The following is a 14362-nucleotide window of genomic DNA, read 5'->3' as shown; positions in this document are numbered from 1 at the left end:
TTGTTGGCAAGGTGACGTCTCTGCTTTTTAAGATGCTGTCTAGGAACCGCAGTTCTCAATATTATTGCTATTGGGTGGGTGGGTGGGTGGGTGGGGGAGACATGGGCTTCAGATGTGTGGTGTCTACACAGAGTCAGGCCACTGTCCAATCTATATCCATGTCATCTGCATGAGGCAGAGAAACTTGTTGATCCCGAGGACTGCATTTCCTCATGGGCAACCTTCCAGAGGCCACAAGTCCCATGGTGGGCAGAGGTTTCCAATGGCACATTCTAGACAGGCAAAAGCGGTTAGGAATGGAGCATGACCTTGAAAAGATAGAGAGGCCTGGAAAGCTGCAACCATGCCTCCGTGTGTAGACTCCAATTGGGAATAGCTGGGCAGGGCTTCAGGCACAGGTCTGCCCCAGTCCTGAAACTGGGACCTTTGAATAATACATCAGGCGCCAAGGAAGTGGATTCAAGCTGTTGCAGTAACCAGCAAAGATACATGAATAAATCAGAGGATACAGGCACACCCACACCATAATCAAATCTACATGAGACATTCAAAAACCAACAAGCCTGCTATCCCAACCTGGTTAGCCCCTAAAAACTCTGATACCCCATTTTTAAATACAATATACTCCTATAGAGACTCCTTACACTGTTTAATTTTTTTAAAAAAATAATTTTTGTTATTAAAATAATTCAGCATTAATACCCACACTCAATCCCAGATACTTTTTTCCACCACCATCCCTTACCCCTCACCCCACCCTTGTGCTAAACTTCAAATCTACTCAATTGCAATTTCTTTCCACTTCTATTACTTTCTATCACACCTTTAAACCATTTTCCTGCTTCTTTTTCTGTTACACATTGTTATCCATCTTATTTAGTATTTCAGTATTTATAACGGAACTTGTTTATTCTAAAAGGAGTTCTGATTCAATATAGTTTTGCAAGTAGACAAGGACTGGAAGGTGTTTAAAGGATACTTGCAAAACTATATTGAAAAATCAGAACTCCTTACACTGTGTTTAAAACCAAAATCGCATTTGGATAGAAACTGTTTCTCAGGCGGCTAGTCCTAGTCTTTATAACCCTGTACCTTCTTCCAGAAGGCAGAAGCTGAGAGAGATCATTTCCAGGGTGTGCACGATCCTGAGCTATCGCTGCAGCTTTCTTATGGCACCTGGAAGTATAGATTTGATCCATCCCACAAGAAACTTTGGGAACTGTGGTGTTGGAAATTGTAGCTCTGCAAAGAGGAGGCGCTAGTTCTCAGAGTTCTTTGTGTGAAGCCGCATGCTTTAAATGTATGGCATAGAGGTGACCTAAGAGTGGGGACGGTGTGTGCAAAGAAAATGGGGAGGGCTGAAGATAGCTTGCAGGCTCCTACGCCACCTTGAGATAATGGAGTGTGCCTCCGGGGGTGAAACCACTGTATGAGCAGCACCGATGTGACACACACACCCCCCGGGCACAAGCCCGGGCAGCGTGTCTGGAGGTCCCGAGACAACAAGACCCCCCTCGTGGCCTTGCTGATACAGTCCAGAGGAAAGCAGAGCAAGACGTTTGGCGCTGGCTTCGATGCAGGAGTTGCCAGAAGGGGCCACCCAACCATCTGTGGGACTCGCTTGTCTCCAGTATAGGGTGCACTGCCTTTTCTTCTCCCGAAAAAATATCCCACAAGGCAGCCAATTTAGGATCAGAGTTTTCCTTCTCCTAGATGGGCTACCTTCCCAGTGGACAAGCCCCACCTGCCCCTCGGATATAACTGCAGTAATGAATAAGGATAAGGGATGCGGGTGGTGCTGTGGGTTAAACCAGAGCCTTAGGACTTGCCGATCAGAAGGTTGGCGGTTCGAATCCCCGTGACGGGGTGAGCTCCCGTTGCTCGGTCCCTGCTCCTGCCAACCTAGCAGTTCAAAAGCACGTCAAAGTGCAAGCAGATAAATAGGTACCGCTCCAGCGGGAAGGTAAACGGCGTTTCCGTGCGCTGCTCTGGTTCGCCAGAAGCGGCTTAGTCCTGCCGGCTCCCTCGGCCAATAAAGCGAGATGAGCACCGCAACCCCAGAGTTGGCCACGACTGGACCTAATGGTCAGGGGTCCCTTTACCTAAAGAATAGGGATTGGGCTTAAATGGGGCAGGCAGGGAGAAAGGGCTGCGTATGTACCCATAACACCATACAACTATTTCGACCATTACGAAATATTTTGCTATGGTAATTTAAAAACACTGCACACAAGTTTAAGTGGTGGAGGGCAAAGGAAGTTTATTGGAAGGACCGAGGGTAACTCATCACTCTTCAACCAGGCTTGTATAAACACATCGCATGGGAGTTTTGACCCAACCTAGAAAACAAAACAAACCGGGATTTAGTTGCATGCCTCAACCCTATCGAAAGGCAGCTGAATTTCAGAGCGCCAGAAAGATTAGGGGAATGATCAGCACTGCACAATCTGGACTTGCAAGTGGGGCTGGACTCCCCCAACTGGTGGCTGGGGTGAACAGGAATTGGAATTCCGAGCACATTTAAAGTCAAGTCAGTCATTTTTTTCCTTTTTCTGAAAGGTGGTTAGAAGTTCATTATTTGTTTTGTATTTGTTTTTGTACTTTCTGTTTAAGCCCCCCCCCCTTTTTAGTGTTGTGTGCGTTGCAAAATAAAATAATTTATCGACAATAAAATATAAATAAAGTCAAACAAAACAATGTAATAAAAATAATGAATTACAAAAGCAGCACAGTACATCCAATAGAATAGGAAGCTTCTATGGCCTTTTAAATGTGCTGGGGGGGGGGGGAGTGTTATTGGTTTGTTTTTGTTTTATTATGTATTTTGTGCTCCTATTTTGTATTTTTATGTTGTGAACCACCCCGTGATCTTCCAATGATATTATTATGTTGCTGAATTCCTTCAAAACCATTAGGAAAACCAATTTTCACTCTGTATTGTGGAGAGGTAGTCCTGTGTGTCTGTATTGGTTGCAGATAAGGTAAAATTCCATCAAACAGCACTGGGTCCTCCAAGCCTTTGACAAAACACAATTTACGAGTTATTATTTTTACTCCAAAACAAAAGTGGCATATCCTGCAAGGTTTTCCATTTGGGGGGCAACTGAGGCTCTGAGCAAGTTTGAACGCAAAGGTTTTTCCTTACGCCCGGGGAATATTTTCTAGTGAACTGCAACAATTCAAAGCCAGCTGCTAGGTCGTTTAAACTCATCCCAAGTGAAGAGAAGCAACACCCCAGTTTCAATCATTCAGCATGCCTATGGACCACCAACTATTGATCAGACAACTGCAGGCATGAGGATGCCCCAGAAGGATTCTTAAAAAGGCTTTGTTTAAGGCTAGGTGGATAGAAAGGGGAGACCTGCCGAAATCCTGGCCAGGAAAGCAGACTGAAACTAGAATGTTAGCACCTGTAATTGATGATGGGTTCAATGGACCAGAGTATGGGAGTTGGGATTTTAAAAGCATCCTTTTCCTGCAAGTTCCAAAGATCTGAGGCCCACTCCACGCTAACTCGGAGCAAGGCTTTTAATTTGGCGGCCCTTTCTATGAAATAGCATTCCTGTTGAGATATGGCAGGTGTCTACTCTCTGGAGAACAGAGAGTAGACATTTTTGTTCCCAAGGGCTTTTTCCAGCTGGGTGAATAGGTCTCTCCAATAGTGGATTCTATCCAATGTTACTCCTACTCAGAGACTCCTTAATTTCAGTGGCTCTAATCCCAGTGCAAATCAGATGGATGCAACCACCGGGTTGTAGTCAAAGAGGCATCAACACAAACACTGAGGTCCAGCTCTGAGGGCCTTCTGGCGGTTCCCTCACTGCAAGAAGTGAGGTTACAGGGAACCAGGCAGATGGCCTTCTAGGTGGTGGCGCCCGCCCTGTGGAACACTCTCCCATCAGATGTCAAGGGAAGAAACAACTACCTGACTTTTAGAAGACATCTGAAGGCAGCCCTGTTTAGGGAAGTTTTTAATGTTTGAAGTTTTATTCTGTTTTTAATGTTCTGTTGAAAGCGACTCAGAGTGGCTGGGGAAACCCAGCCAAATGGGCGGGGTATAAATAATAAATTATTATTAATTTCTCCTTGCACAATGCAACATTCTCCTCCTGTCCTCCCCGTGGATTTTACATGTATCTGCTGCTTTCGCTCCCACCAGTATTGCCTTCAGCTGCTTTTATTGTATTTCGTGCACTGCTTTTTTCAAACACAGATTAAACGATAATCTGGAAGATGTCAGGGTTGAGCAAGGCTGAACTGCGCTCTGCTCGAAAAGGGATGGGTAATTAGAAGAAGACTCACTTGGCTACAGCTCAGCGCAACCGCCGGGCTTCGCGTTCAGACTCCAACAGCGTGAGGACATCCCCTTCCCGGACTGGGCCTTTCACGTTGCGGATAATCGAACGGCTGGTGTCATCCATGAATTCCACACGGACCTACGAAGGAGACAGTGAGGCATTAGCAGGATGAAATGGAACCAAGGCAGAAGAGCTGGGTTGCAACAACAGGCAACCAAAAACTGAACCTGTTTTGAAAGCAAGGCTTCAAATATTTACGGCAGGGTTCCCCTGAGCGCGCACAGAATACATTTTCCTTTCTATTGCAGGACTACATTAGAGAGCTACCCAGCCCTTCGTGAATGTCACCTGCAAAAGATCCTAGTGTTGCTAAGTTCATTGCATTTTTATACTGCTTAATCGTCATTATTTATTTTAAATTATACACTGCACTTCATCCAAGGATCAAGGTGTTAGGAGCTGTTTAGTATGTGCGGGCACTACACTAACCATTCTGCAAGTGAGGGCAACCTATTTTCGTAACGACGACTCACATTTGAAGGGGGGTGTTATGGTTTGCTTTTGTTCATTTATTTTTATGTTGTGAACTGTCTTGAGATCTACAGATGAATGGCAGTATACACACATTTAATAAATAATAATAATCACTCACAGGGAGGTTTACAAACCTACCCAGATGCTTCTAGGAAAATCAAGGTGGCATTAATGGGTTTAGGGAAGCTTTTAATGTTTGATGTCTTATCATGTTTTTAATACTCTATTGGGAGCCATCCAGAGTTTCTGGGGAAACCCAGCCAGATGGGTGGGATAGAAATAATAATTTATTATTAGTAGTATTTTAAATAGGGATGCAGACTTTTTTCTCGATTGCACTTTACAGGGGAGCGCTTTGAGGTTTGCACCCCCCCGCGCAACTGCATTTAAACTTTGCAAATGGAGTAAGGTTCTTCCAAGGGTTTCGTTCCTGGAACCCTTTTACGAAATACTTCTACCCCAAGAGTTGAAGAGCGGGAAGGGACCCCCCAAGGATCATCTAGTCCAACCCTCTGATGGCGTCGCCGAGGCTCCTCCTTCGCCTTAAAGAGGCCCAGACTCAGGCACGAGACGAGAAGGAAGGGGGTGCTTAACCTCTGAGAGTGTGCAGAGTGCAAATCCCCCCCGTGAGGATCATCTAGTCCAACCCCCTGAGTGAGCTCGAACCACCAAACTTTTCTGATGCCCTGACCCACGAAATTTGATGGCGAGGTAGTGTGTGTGTCTGTGTGTCTGGTAGAGTTGCCTTGAAGAGGCCCAGACTCAGGCACCGAGACGAGAGGAGGAGGAAGGGGGTGGTTAGCCTCTGAGGGCGTGCAGAGTGCAAATCCCCCCCCCCGAGGATCATCTAGTCCAACCCCCTGAGTGAGTTCGAACCACCAAACTTTTCAGACGTCCTGACCCACGAAATTTGATGGCGAGGTAGTGTGTTTGTGTGTCTGGCGGCGTCGCCGAGGCCCCTCCTTCGCCTTGAACAGGCCCAGACTAAGGAACTGAGAGGAGGAGGAAGGGGGTGATTAGCCTCTGAGGGCGTGCAGAGTGCAAATCCCCCCGGAAGTGGAGGATCATCTAGTCCAAGCCTCTGGTGGCGTCGCCAAGGCCCCTCCTTCGCCTTGAAGAGGCCCAGACTCAGGCACGAGACGAGAGGAGGAAGGGGTGGTTAGCCTCTGAGGGCGTGCAGAGTGCAAATCCCCCCAAGGATCATCTAGTCCAACCCCCTGAGTGAGCTCGAACCACCAAACTTTTCTGATGCCCTGACCCAAGAAATTTGATGGCGAGGTAGTGTGTGTGTCTGTGTGTCTGGTAGAGTTGCCTTGAAGAGGCCCAGACTCAGGCACCGAGACAAGAGGAGAAGGAAGGGGGTGGTTAGCCTCTGAGGGCGTGCAGAGTGCAAGTCCCCCCCCCCGAGGATCATCTAGTCCAACCCTCTGGTGGCGTGCCTCCTTCATCTTGAAGAGGCCCAGACTCAGGAACCGAGACGAGAGGAGGAGGAAGGGGGTGGTTAGCCTCTGAGGGCGTGCAGAGTGCAACCCCCCCCCGAGGATCATCTAGTCCAACCCTCTGGTGGCGTCGCCGAGGCCCCTCCTTCGCCTTGAAGAGGCCCAGACTCAGGCATCGAGACGAGAGGAGGAAGAAGGGGGTGGTTAGCCTCTGAGGGAGTGCAGAGTGCAAGTCCCCCCCCCCCGAGGATCATCTAGTCCAACTGTTGTAAACAAAAATTGCCCTTTTCCCTTATGGGGTATCCAAGAGCCCATATAGAGTCCTTACATAGGTTCCCTATTGGTAGGAGAAAATAACAGAGGCCAACCAGAGAATATTGAGAAGCAAAGCAGCTCGTAAGCTTGATCTTTATTGATCTGTTGCAACAGGGTGCTCCCCTCACCCGAAGGAGAGGAAGAGGACCCCCCAAAATGCTGTGCAAGGGCTTATAAAGACTTTTGAAATTCCCCTCCTCTAGATCAAGACCACCCCCAGAAACATTATGCATTCATCACAGAAGGGGTGTAACCTAAGACCACCCCTCAGATAAGGCGGTCTAAAACAGAACATTTGCATGTTGTTTTCTCCTGTCGCTTTGTTTATTTCCTGCCTGGCAGGTTACTTGATTGGATTTCTTGGGGAGCCTTGGCAGTCTTTTGTAATGATAAGGCTCACACCCTTATTCAAACACAGATTAAGACAGGATTTGTGAAGGAAGAGACAATGGGGAGGCTTTTCCATTTTTACCATGCAGAGAAACATTTGCTCAGTTTAGGAATCAAAATGGTTCCAGGTTGGCCTTCCTGTGCTGATCCATGTACGTGTGGTTATGAACGTTGCCATATATCTAAAACCATAAAATTCCTATCACACAACCCTCTGGTGGCGTCGCCGAGCCCCCTCCTTCGCCTTGAAGAGGCCCAGACTCAGGCACTGAGACGAGAAGAGGAGGAAGGGGGTGGTTAGCCTCTGAGGGCGTGCAGAGTGCAAACTCCCCCCCCCCGGAAGTGGAGGAGCAGGATGGGGGGAGGCCTTGTCCACCCCCACCTCTCTCCCGGGCTTACCTGGGTGCACTGCCCCTGCGAGCCTGTCCGGCCCAGCACTTTGGTGACTCGGGCCAGCTTGATGGGCTGCACGCGGCTCGTGTCCATGGCGGAGGCGAAGGCAGCGGGCGGAAAGGGTCACGTGGCCGGGGCCGGGCCTTTATATACCCTCGGAGGGGGGAGAGGCCACGCCTACCAGCTCCGGGAAGGGAGGTGTGACGTAAAGACTTCAACTCCCGACAGCCTCCGCCGACGCTGTCAGCGCTCGTGGATGGCGGGAGTTGTAGTCCAAAGTGGGAGCTGCTTCCCAGCATGCACAGCGAGCTCCGTCAGGGCAACAGTCGCTTCCCGGCATGCCCCGCGCTGAGAGGTTTCTGTTGAATGTGAAATTTACTCGTTTCTCAACGTATCAATCAATAAATCACACGTTGTCTTTGGTTAGAGTTCACTTCTTAACTTTATTAATAAATTATCCTCTATTGGGTTTCATTTATTTCCACAAATACACACTCGGTCCCTCACGTCCTTCTTCCCAGCATGCTTTGCTACACCCTTCTCACACAAAAAAGTACAGTGTCCTGTTTCCTATAACTTTATTTTTCTCTAGACGGATTTGGATTCTTCCATTTAGACTTAATGGAAAGAAAGAGGAAGGGAGAAAGAGAGAGAAAGCAGGCCTCTCCTCACAGCGTTTCCCTTACCACTCCCAGGGTGCACTGCGCGACCTTCTTCCTGCCGCAAGGGACTCCCTTCCTCCCGGCGTGCCACGCGGCACTACACATAACTACGGAAGCCCCGAAGAGACTTTCCGAATCGTCGTTTTCCCGAGGTGCACCGCGGCTCCCGTGCCCTTGACAACACAGGCCAAAATGGCGTCGGCCACCCGCCTCATCCAGAAGATCCGCAACTTTGCGGCCGGGGTAAGAACCGAACCGGGCTGGGAACCGGCAGGCAGACTCTAACGCAGTGTTCCCCAACCTTGGGTCCCCAGATGTTATTGGACTACAACTCCCATCATCCCTGACCACTGGTCTTGCTAGCGAGGGATGATGGGAGTTGTAGTCCAAAAACAGCTGGAGACCCAAGGTTGGGGAACACTGCCTAACGCAGGCATAGGCAAACTCCAGCCCTCCAGATGTTTGGGACTACAAGTCCCATCATCCCTGACCACTGGTCCTGATAGCTAGGGATCATGGGAGTTGTAGTCCCAAAAACATCTGGAGGGCCAGGTTTGCCTATGCCTGCTCTAAAGCAGCCTTTCTCGACCTGTGGGTCCCCAGATGTTGCTGAACTACAACTCCCATCACCCTTAGCTAGCAAGGCCAGAGCTCAGGGATGATGGGAGTTGTAGTCCAATAACATCTGGGGACCCGCAAGTTGACAACTGCAGTGTTTCCCAAGCTTGGGTCGCCAGCTGCTTTTGGACTACAGTTCCCATCATCTCTAACCACTGGTCTTGCTAGCTAGGGATGGTGGGAGTTGTAGTCCAAAACACAGCCGGCCATCCAAGTTTGGGAAACCCTGCTCTAAGGATCCCTGTGGCAACGGTAGTGGGAAATTATGCCTGGTGGATTTAAGTCCCCCCCTGCACGGTTTCCCATCCGATAGCCTAGCCCTGTCCCCTTTCTGTGCAAGGGATCATGGGAGTTGTAGTCCTGCTCCTGGATTAAAATGGGGACCCCCCCCCCATTTTTTTAAAAAGGCAGTTAAATGGCAATCCAATGAATTCATCAAACTTAGTTCCATTTAAAGCATATGGCTTCTTCTGCAAAACAATAGGATCCCCCACAAAACTAGAATTCCCAACACCCTTAAAACTACAGTTCCCAGGAGTTGGGGGGGGGGAGAATCATGTGCTTTAAATGGGACTAAGTTTAGTTGTTTTAACTGCAGTTCAAAGCCACATACTCTAAATATGCTTTAGATGCATGTTGTGGCTGTGACTTTTCATTCATCGCCTTGCTTGCAATGAAACCTAAAGCAGGCCCATTGAAATACGTTTATTTATTTATTTACTCATTCATTCTTTTCAAGTTTATACATTTCACTAATTTTATATATTTCACTAATTTTACAATCATTTTGACATTTCAAAACTCGACTTCCTTCCCCCTCTTTCTGACGTTCCTTAAATTTGTTTTTAATACTGTATCTCCTGCATATCCAAATTAATTTAATTTGCTCATTTATTCATCTTCTTTAAATATATACTCTTATAAAACTGCAGGTTATTACAATAATCCTGACAGTGTTTTTATCTACTGTATTTATAATTCATCTGTAAATATTCAATAAACCATTTCCATTCTTTTATTTAAAAAACTTGTTATCTTGATTTCTTATACTTGCGGTAAGTTTCGCCATTTCTGCATATTCCGTTAATTTTTGTATCCATTCTTCCTTCGCTGGGATTTATGCATCTTTCCATTTTTTGGGCAAGTCATATGATTTCTGCTCATTGAAATGCTATTACAGTGGTACCTCGGTTTTTCATCATCTCAGAAACCGAACGTTTTGGTTTTCGAACGCCAGATACCCAGAAGTAATTGCTTCCATTTTGGAACACTTTTCGGAAGTCAAACGGTCTTCCGGAACGGATTATGTTCGAAATCTGAGGTACCACTGTATTAACTTGGTTTCAGATTGCCAGTTCTTGTTGCAGTTTAGCTTTTAAGAAAACACAGGCTTCCTGCCCTCCAGGTGGCACACTTGACTTGAGACTTGCCCGTCTTTTGTCTGTCTCTCTTTTTTTTTTAACAGCGAGATCTCCAAGCGAAACTTCAGCTTCGTTACACAGAGATTGCCAAGAGGTAAGGGGGGGGGGGTTGTCAAGTGTGGGAGGGGTTCCTTCGCTGCTTTTCCCCTGGAAGGGAACCAAAGCCCTGGGTTCAGATCTCAGCCGCAGGCCTCTCTCCCCCAATGAAACAAGTTCTGAATTGCACATATGATTGACTTTCAGGAGAAAGTCAGAGCTGGGACAGCTCAGTCAGCAGAGCGTGAGACTTTCCATCTCAAAGTCATGGGTTCGAGCCCTACAGCGGGCAAAAAGGTTCTTCCATTGCAGAGGGCTGGACGGCGAGATGACCTTTGAGGTCCCCTCCAACCCTACGATTCTATGAAATCCTAAAACGTTTCTGTTTGCCCAGACATTTGAGGCTGAAAGACACTGTTTCCAATAACCCTGAGATAATGGTTTTAAAAAACCACAAAACTAATATGTTTTATTACTGCTGTTCAGGGCTCCTTCATTTGGAAGGGTGGGATATAAATCAAATAATGGAGAAGAAATTTAGAGTATTGAGTAAATTTATTGATGAATAATATTTATTTTGTACATTACAGTGGTGCCTCGCAAGACGAAAAGAATCCGTTCCGCGAGTCTCTTCGTCTTGCGGTTTTTTCGTCTTGCGAAGCAAGCCCATTGGCGGTTTAGCGGATTAGCGCTATTAGCGGTTTAGCGGGCTTAGCGGATCAGCTGATTAGCGGCTTAGCGGATCAGCTGATAAGCGGCTTAGTGGCTTAACGGATCAGCTGTTAAGCAGCTTAGCGGATCAGCTGATAAGCGGCTTAGCGGCTTGGGAAAAGGGGGGGGGGGAGGAAAAAGCCCCGCAGGAACTCTCAAGACATTTTCGTCTTGCGAAGCAAGCCCATAGGAAATTCGTTTTGCGAAGCACCTCCAAAACGGAAAACCCTTTCGTCTAGCGGGTTTTCCGTCTTGCGAGGCATTCGTCTTGCGGGGCACCACTGTATATCTCACCTTTCCTGCAAGGAGCTCAAGGTCATGTAGGTAGTTTTTCCTCCTCATTCTATCCTCACAGCAACCCTGTGAAGTAGGCCAGCCTGAGAGTGAGTGAACAACCCAATGAGCTTCCAGGCTGGGTGGGAGGATTCGCACCCTCCACCTGTGAGTTCCATTATTACTGTGAATAAAGGCTCTATATTGTCTTAAAACAAGCCAGATATTTGCATATGCCGATGGTGCTTGAGTGGTCATGTGCCTCAATATCTGTGTAAGAAATAAAATCATGCCATATTACGGGGGGGGAAATGTCATTTGAGCTCAGCCCTTTAGATTCCTTTCGATTTATAGGAGATCAGTCCTGTTGTTTGCTAATGACTTGTCAGATAAATGAACCAAACCTGTTAGACTTCCCCCTTCCATTGTTTGACCTTCTTAAACGTCTTGTTCTTTAGGACTCAGCCACCTCCACGCCTCCCTGTCGGCCCCAGCCATAAATTTGCAAACAATTACTACTGCACCCGTGATGGACGCCGGGAGACTTTCCCTCCCATTGTGCTTGTATCAGCTCAGAAAAGGTTGGCTCCAGGGCAGCAGCATGCCAGGTAGGTTTTGCGTTCCTTTTGGTCTACACCCACTTCAGCCTAGCAATCTTGGAAACTAAATGGGGCCAAGCCTGGCTGTTATTTGATTCAAGAGCCTACAGAAAACACTCACCTACTGGACTGGCGCAGCCAAGGTAAAATTGTAGACAGACAGCTGGCACAGCTTCATCCCAATGGCTTCTTTAGTTTCATTTTGAGCTGTCAATGGATTAAAACTCTCTGGTCAGCCTGGGATGTATCCAGTTTAATGAAGTATTTTGGTGGAAAACTCTGCAGACTTCAGTTCCTATCATGTGCCTGTCTGGCAAGACATGAATTGTTGGTTTTTGACCACGTTTTAAATTTCCCACATTCAGTAACAGAGTAAGTAAAGGTAAAGGGACCCCTGACCATTAGGTCCAGTCGTGACCGACTCTGGGGTTGCAGCACTCATCTCGCTTTATTGGCCAAGGGAGCCGGCGTACAGCTTCTGGGTTATGTGGCCAGCATGACTAAGCCGCTTCTGGCGAACCAGAGCAGCGCACGGAAACGCCGTTTACCTTCCCGCCGGAAGGTGCAATCTACTTGCACTTTGACGTGCTTTCGAACTGCTAGGTTGGCAGGAGCTGGGACTGAGCAACGGGAGCTCACCCCGTTGTGAGGATTTGAACCGCCGACCTTCTGATCGGCAAATCCTAGGCTCTGTGGTTTAACCTACAGCGCCACCCGCATCCCTAGTAACAGAGTAGAATCATTTAAATTAATGGGCGTTACTAATTTTGGGACTCTCCTTCCTTGGAGGTTTTTAAGCAGAGGTTTGCAATTGTTTACGTGCTATTCCTGCATTGCAGGGGGTTGGATTGGATGACCTTTGGGGGATCCTTCCAACTGTACAATTCTGCGATTCTACTGTATGGTTCTAATACAAAAACAAAACAAAAAACAACCAGTTAAAACTATACAATAAAATGTCAACTAAAATGCCTGCGGTAATAAAGAAAAGGTGTGTAGCAAGCACCAGACATTTAGGAGGGCCTGTCAACTGGAAGGAAGTTTCATAGTAAACATTAAGAGTGACTCCTCTGACAACCTGTGACCAGGCAGGGGGTATAAGGGATTTGCTCCTTGAGGGATCTTGGACCCAAATTATTCAGAGCCAAATGGAAAGAGCTCTAACCTTTAATATTTTTCTTCAGATCTTCACACCATATAGTATGTGCCCTCTGAGTGGACTTGGCTTAAAAGCCTCAGTATTCCTTTAATCGAGCAGTGCTAATATTTGCTCTGCTTAAATTGCATTTTAACCTGTATTTTAAATTGTTTTCCCCCTATTATATTTTTATTGTAATTTTACTGGTGTTTGCCGCCCTGAGCCTGGCTCTGACCAGGGAGGGTGAGGTATAAATAAAATTTATTGTTATTATTGGGCGGGGTATAAATAAAATTTATTGTTGTTGTCGTTGTTGTTAATCTTTCCACCAAAGCTGGAAGCCTTATTGAGTAAACTTAACATTCTGTATTCAAAACTAATATGAAATCAATTAAAAAATTTCAGTCTTATTTTTCAGTTGTTTTTCAGGGGTCCCCCTACATTCTTGTACCCTTTGAGGATTTGGAAATGTAACCATCTTCTGTTTCTCTTCCCCTCCAGCTCAGAATCTTCTATTGCACCAACGGAAAGAAAGCCCGTGAAACCTGGCCCTGCGCCACGGAAATGGGAACTTTCGAAAGATGAGCCTTATTTGTGAGCTGCCAGGCAGATGGGGAGGAGAACACGCAATTTTGCAAAACTCCATGGAAATATTTTCGTGTGTGGACATTATTTCTGACCATTCACATTGTTCTGATTGGTACCTGACGGATTAAACTCAATCCCTAACATCATCTGAATCTCTTGCTATTAGTTTTGTTGTTGTTGTTTAGTCGTTTAGTCGTGTCTGCCTCTTTGTGACCCCCTGGACCAGAGCATGCCAGACACTCCTGTCCTCCACTGCCTCCCGCAGTTTGGTCAGACTCATGTTTGTAGCTTCGAGAACACTGTCCCACCATCTCGTCCTCTGTCATCCCCTTCTCCTTGTGCCCTCCATCTTTCCCAACATCAGGGTCTTTTCCAGGGAGTCTTCTCTTCTCCTGAGGTGGCCAAAGTCTTGGAGCCTCAGCTTCAGGATCTGTCCTTCCAGTGAGCACTCAGGGCTGATTTCCTTCAGAATGGAGAGGTTTGATCTTCTTGCAGTCCATGGGACTCTCAAGAGTCTCCTCCAGCACCAGAATTCAAAAGCATCCATTCTTCGGCGATCAGCCTTCTTTATGGTCCAGCTCTCACTTCCATACATCACTGCTGGGAAAACCATAGCTTTAACTATACGGACCTATGTTGGCAAGGTGATGCCTCTGCTTTTGTAAGATGCTGTCTAGGTTTGTCATTGCTTTTCTCCCAAGAAGCAGGCGTCTTTTAATTTCGTGACTGCTGTCACCATCTGCAGTGGTCATGGAGCCCAAGAAAGTAAAATCTCTCACTGCCTCCATTTCTTCCCCTTCTATTTGCCAAGAGGTGATGGGCCCAGTGGCCATGATCTTAGTTTTTTTGATGTTGAGCTTCAGACCAACTATTGGTTATATATATATATATATATATATATATATATATATATATAAAACATCATTGTAAAGTTAAAATAACATTCC

At 46.8% G+C, this 14362-nt stretch overlaps 2 protein-coding genes across 2 annotated transcripts; one reads left to right on the top strand and one right to left on the bottom strand.

The window, feature by feature from the left end:
* Nucleotides 1-2234: 2234 nt before the first annotated feature.
* On the bottom strand, nt 2235-7532 carry RPS28 (ribosomal protein S28). The gene is made up of 3 exons (XM_080989329.1): nt 7376-7532; nt 4303-4436; nt 2235-2339 (listed from the first exon to the last, which is right to left on the bottom strand). Exons 1-2 carry the CDS (start codon nt 7460-7462, stop codon nt 4314-4316), a joined length of 210 nt encoding a protein of 69 aa, XP_080845455.1. The 5' UTR covers nt 7463-7532; the 3' UTR covers nt 2235-2339; nt 4303-4313.
* A 596-nt stretch (nt 7533-8128) lies between these two features.
* Nucleotides 8129-13561, top strand: NDUFA7 (NADH:ubiquinone oxidoreductase subunit A7). Its single transcript, XM_080989187.1, has 4 exons — nt 8129-8274; nt 10115-10164; nt 11549-11698; nt 13329-13561. The coding sequence occupies exons 1-4, from the start codon at nt 8224-8226 to the stop codon at nt 13423-13425; spliced, it is 348 nt and encodes a 115-aa protein (XP_080845313.1). The 5' UTR covers nt 8129-8223; the 3' UTR covers nt 13426-13561.
* Nucleotides 13562-14362: the final 801 nt, after the last annotated feature.

The sequence above is a fragment of the Podarcis pityusensis genome (genome assembly GCF_964106645.2).
Source record: "Podarcis pityusensis genome assembly, chromosome: 18".
NCBI classification, from domain to species: domain Eukaryota; kingdom Metazoa; phylum Chordata; class Lepidosauria; order Squamata; family Lacertidae; genus Podarcis; species Podarcis pityusensis.
Note: the sequence above shows the minus strand (reverse complement) of the source record. Positions and strands in the feature narration are given on the sequence as shown.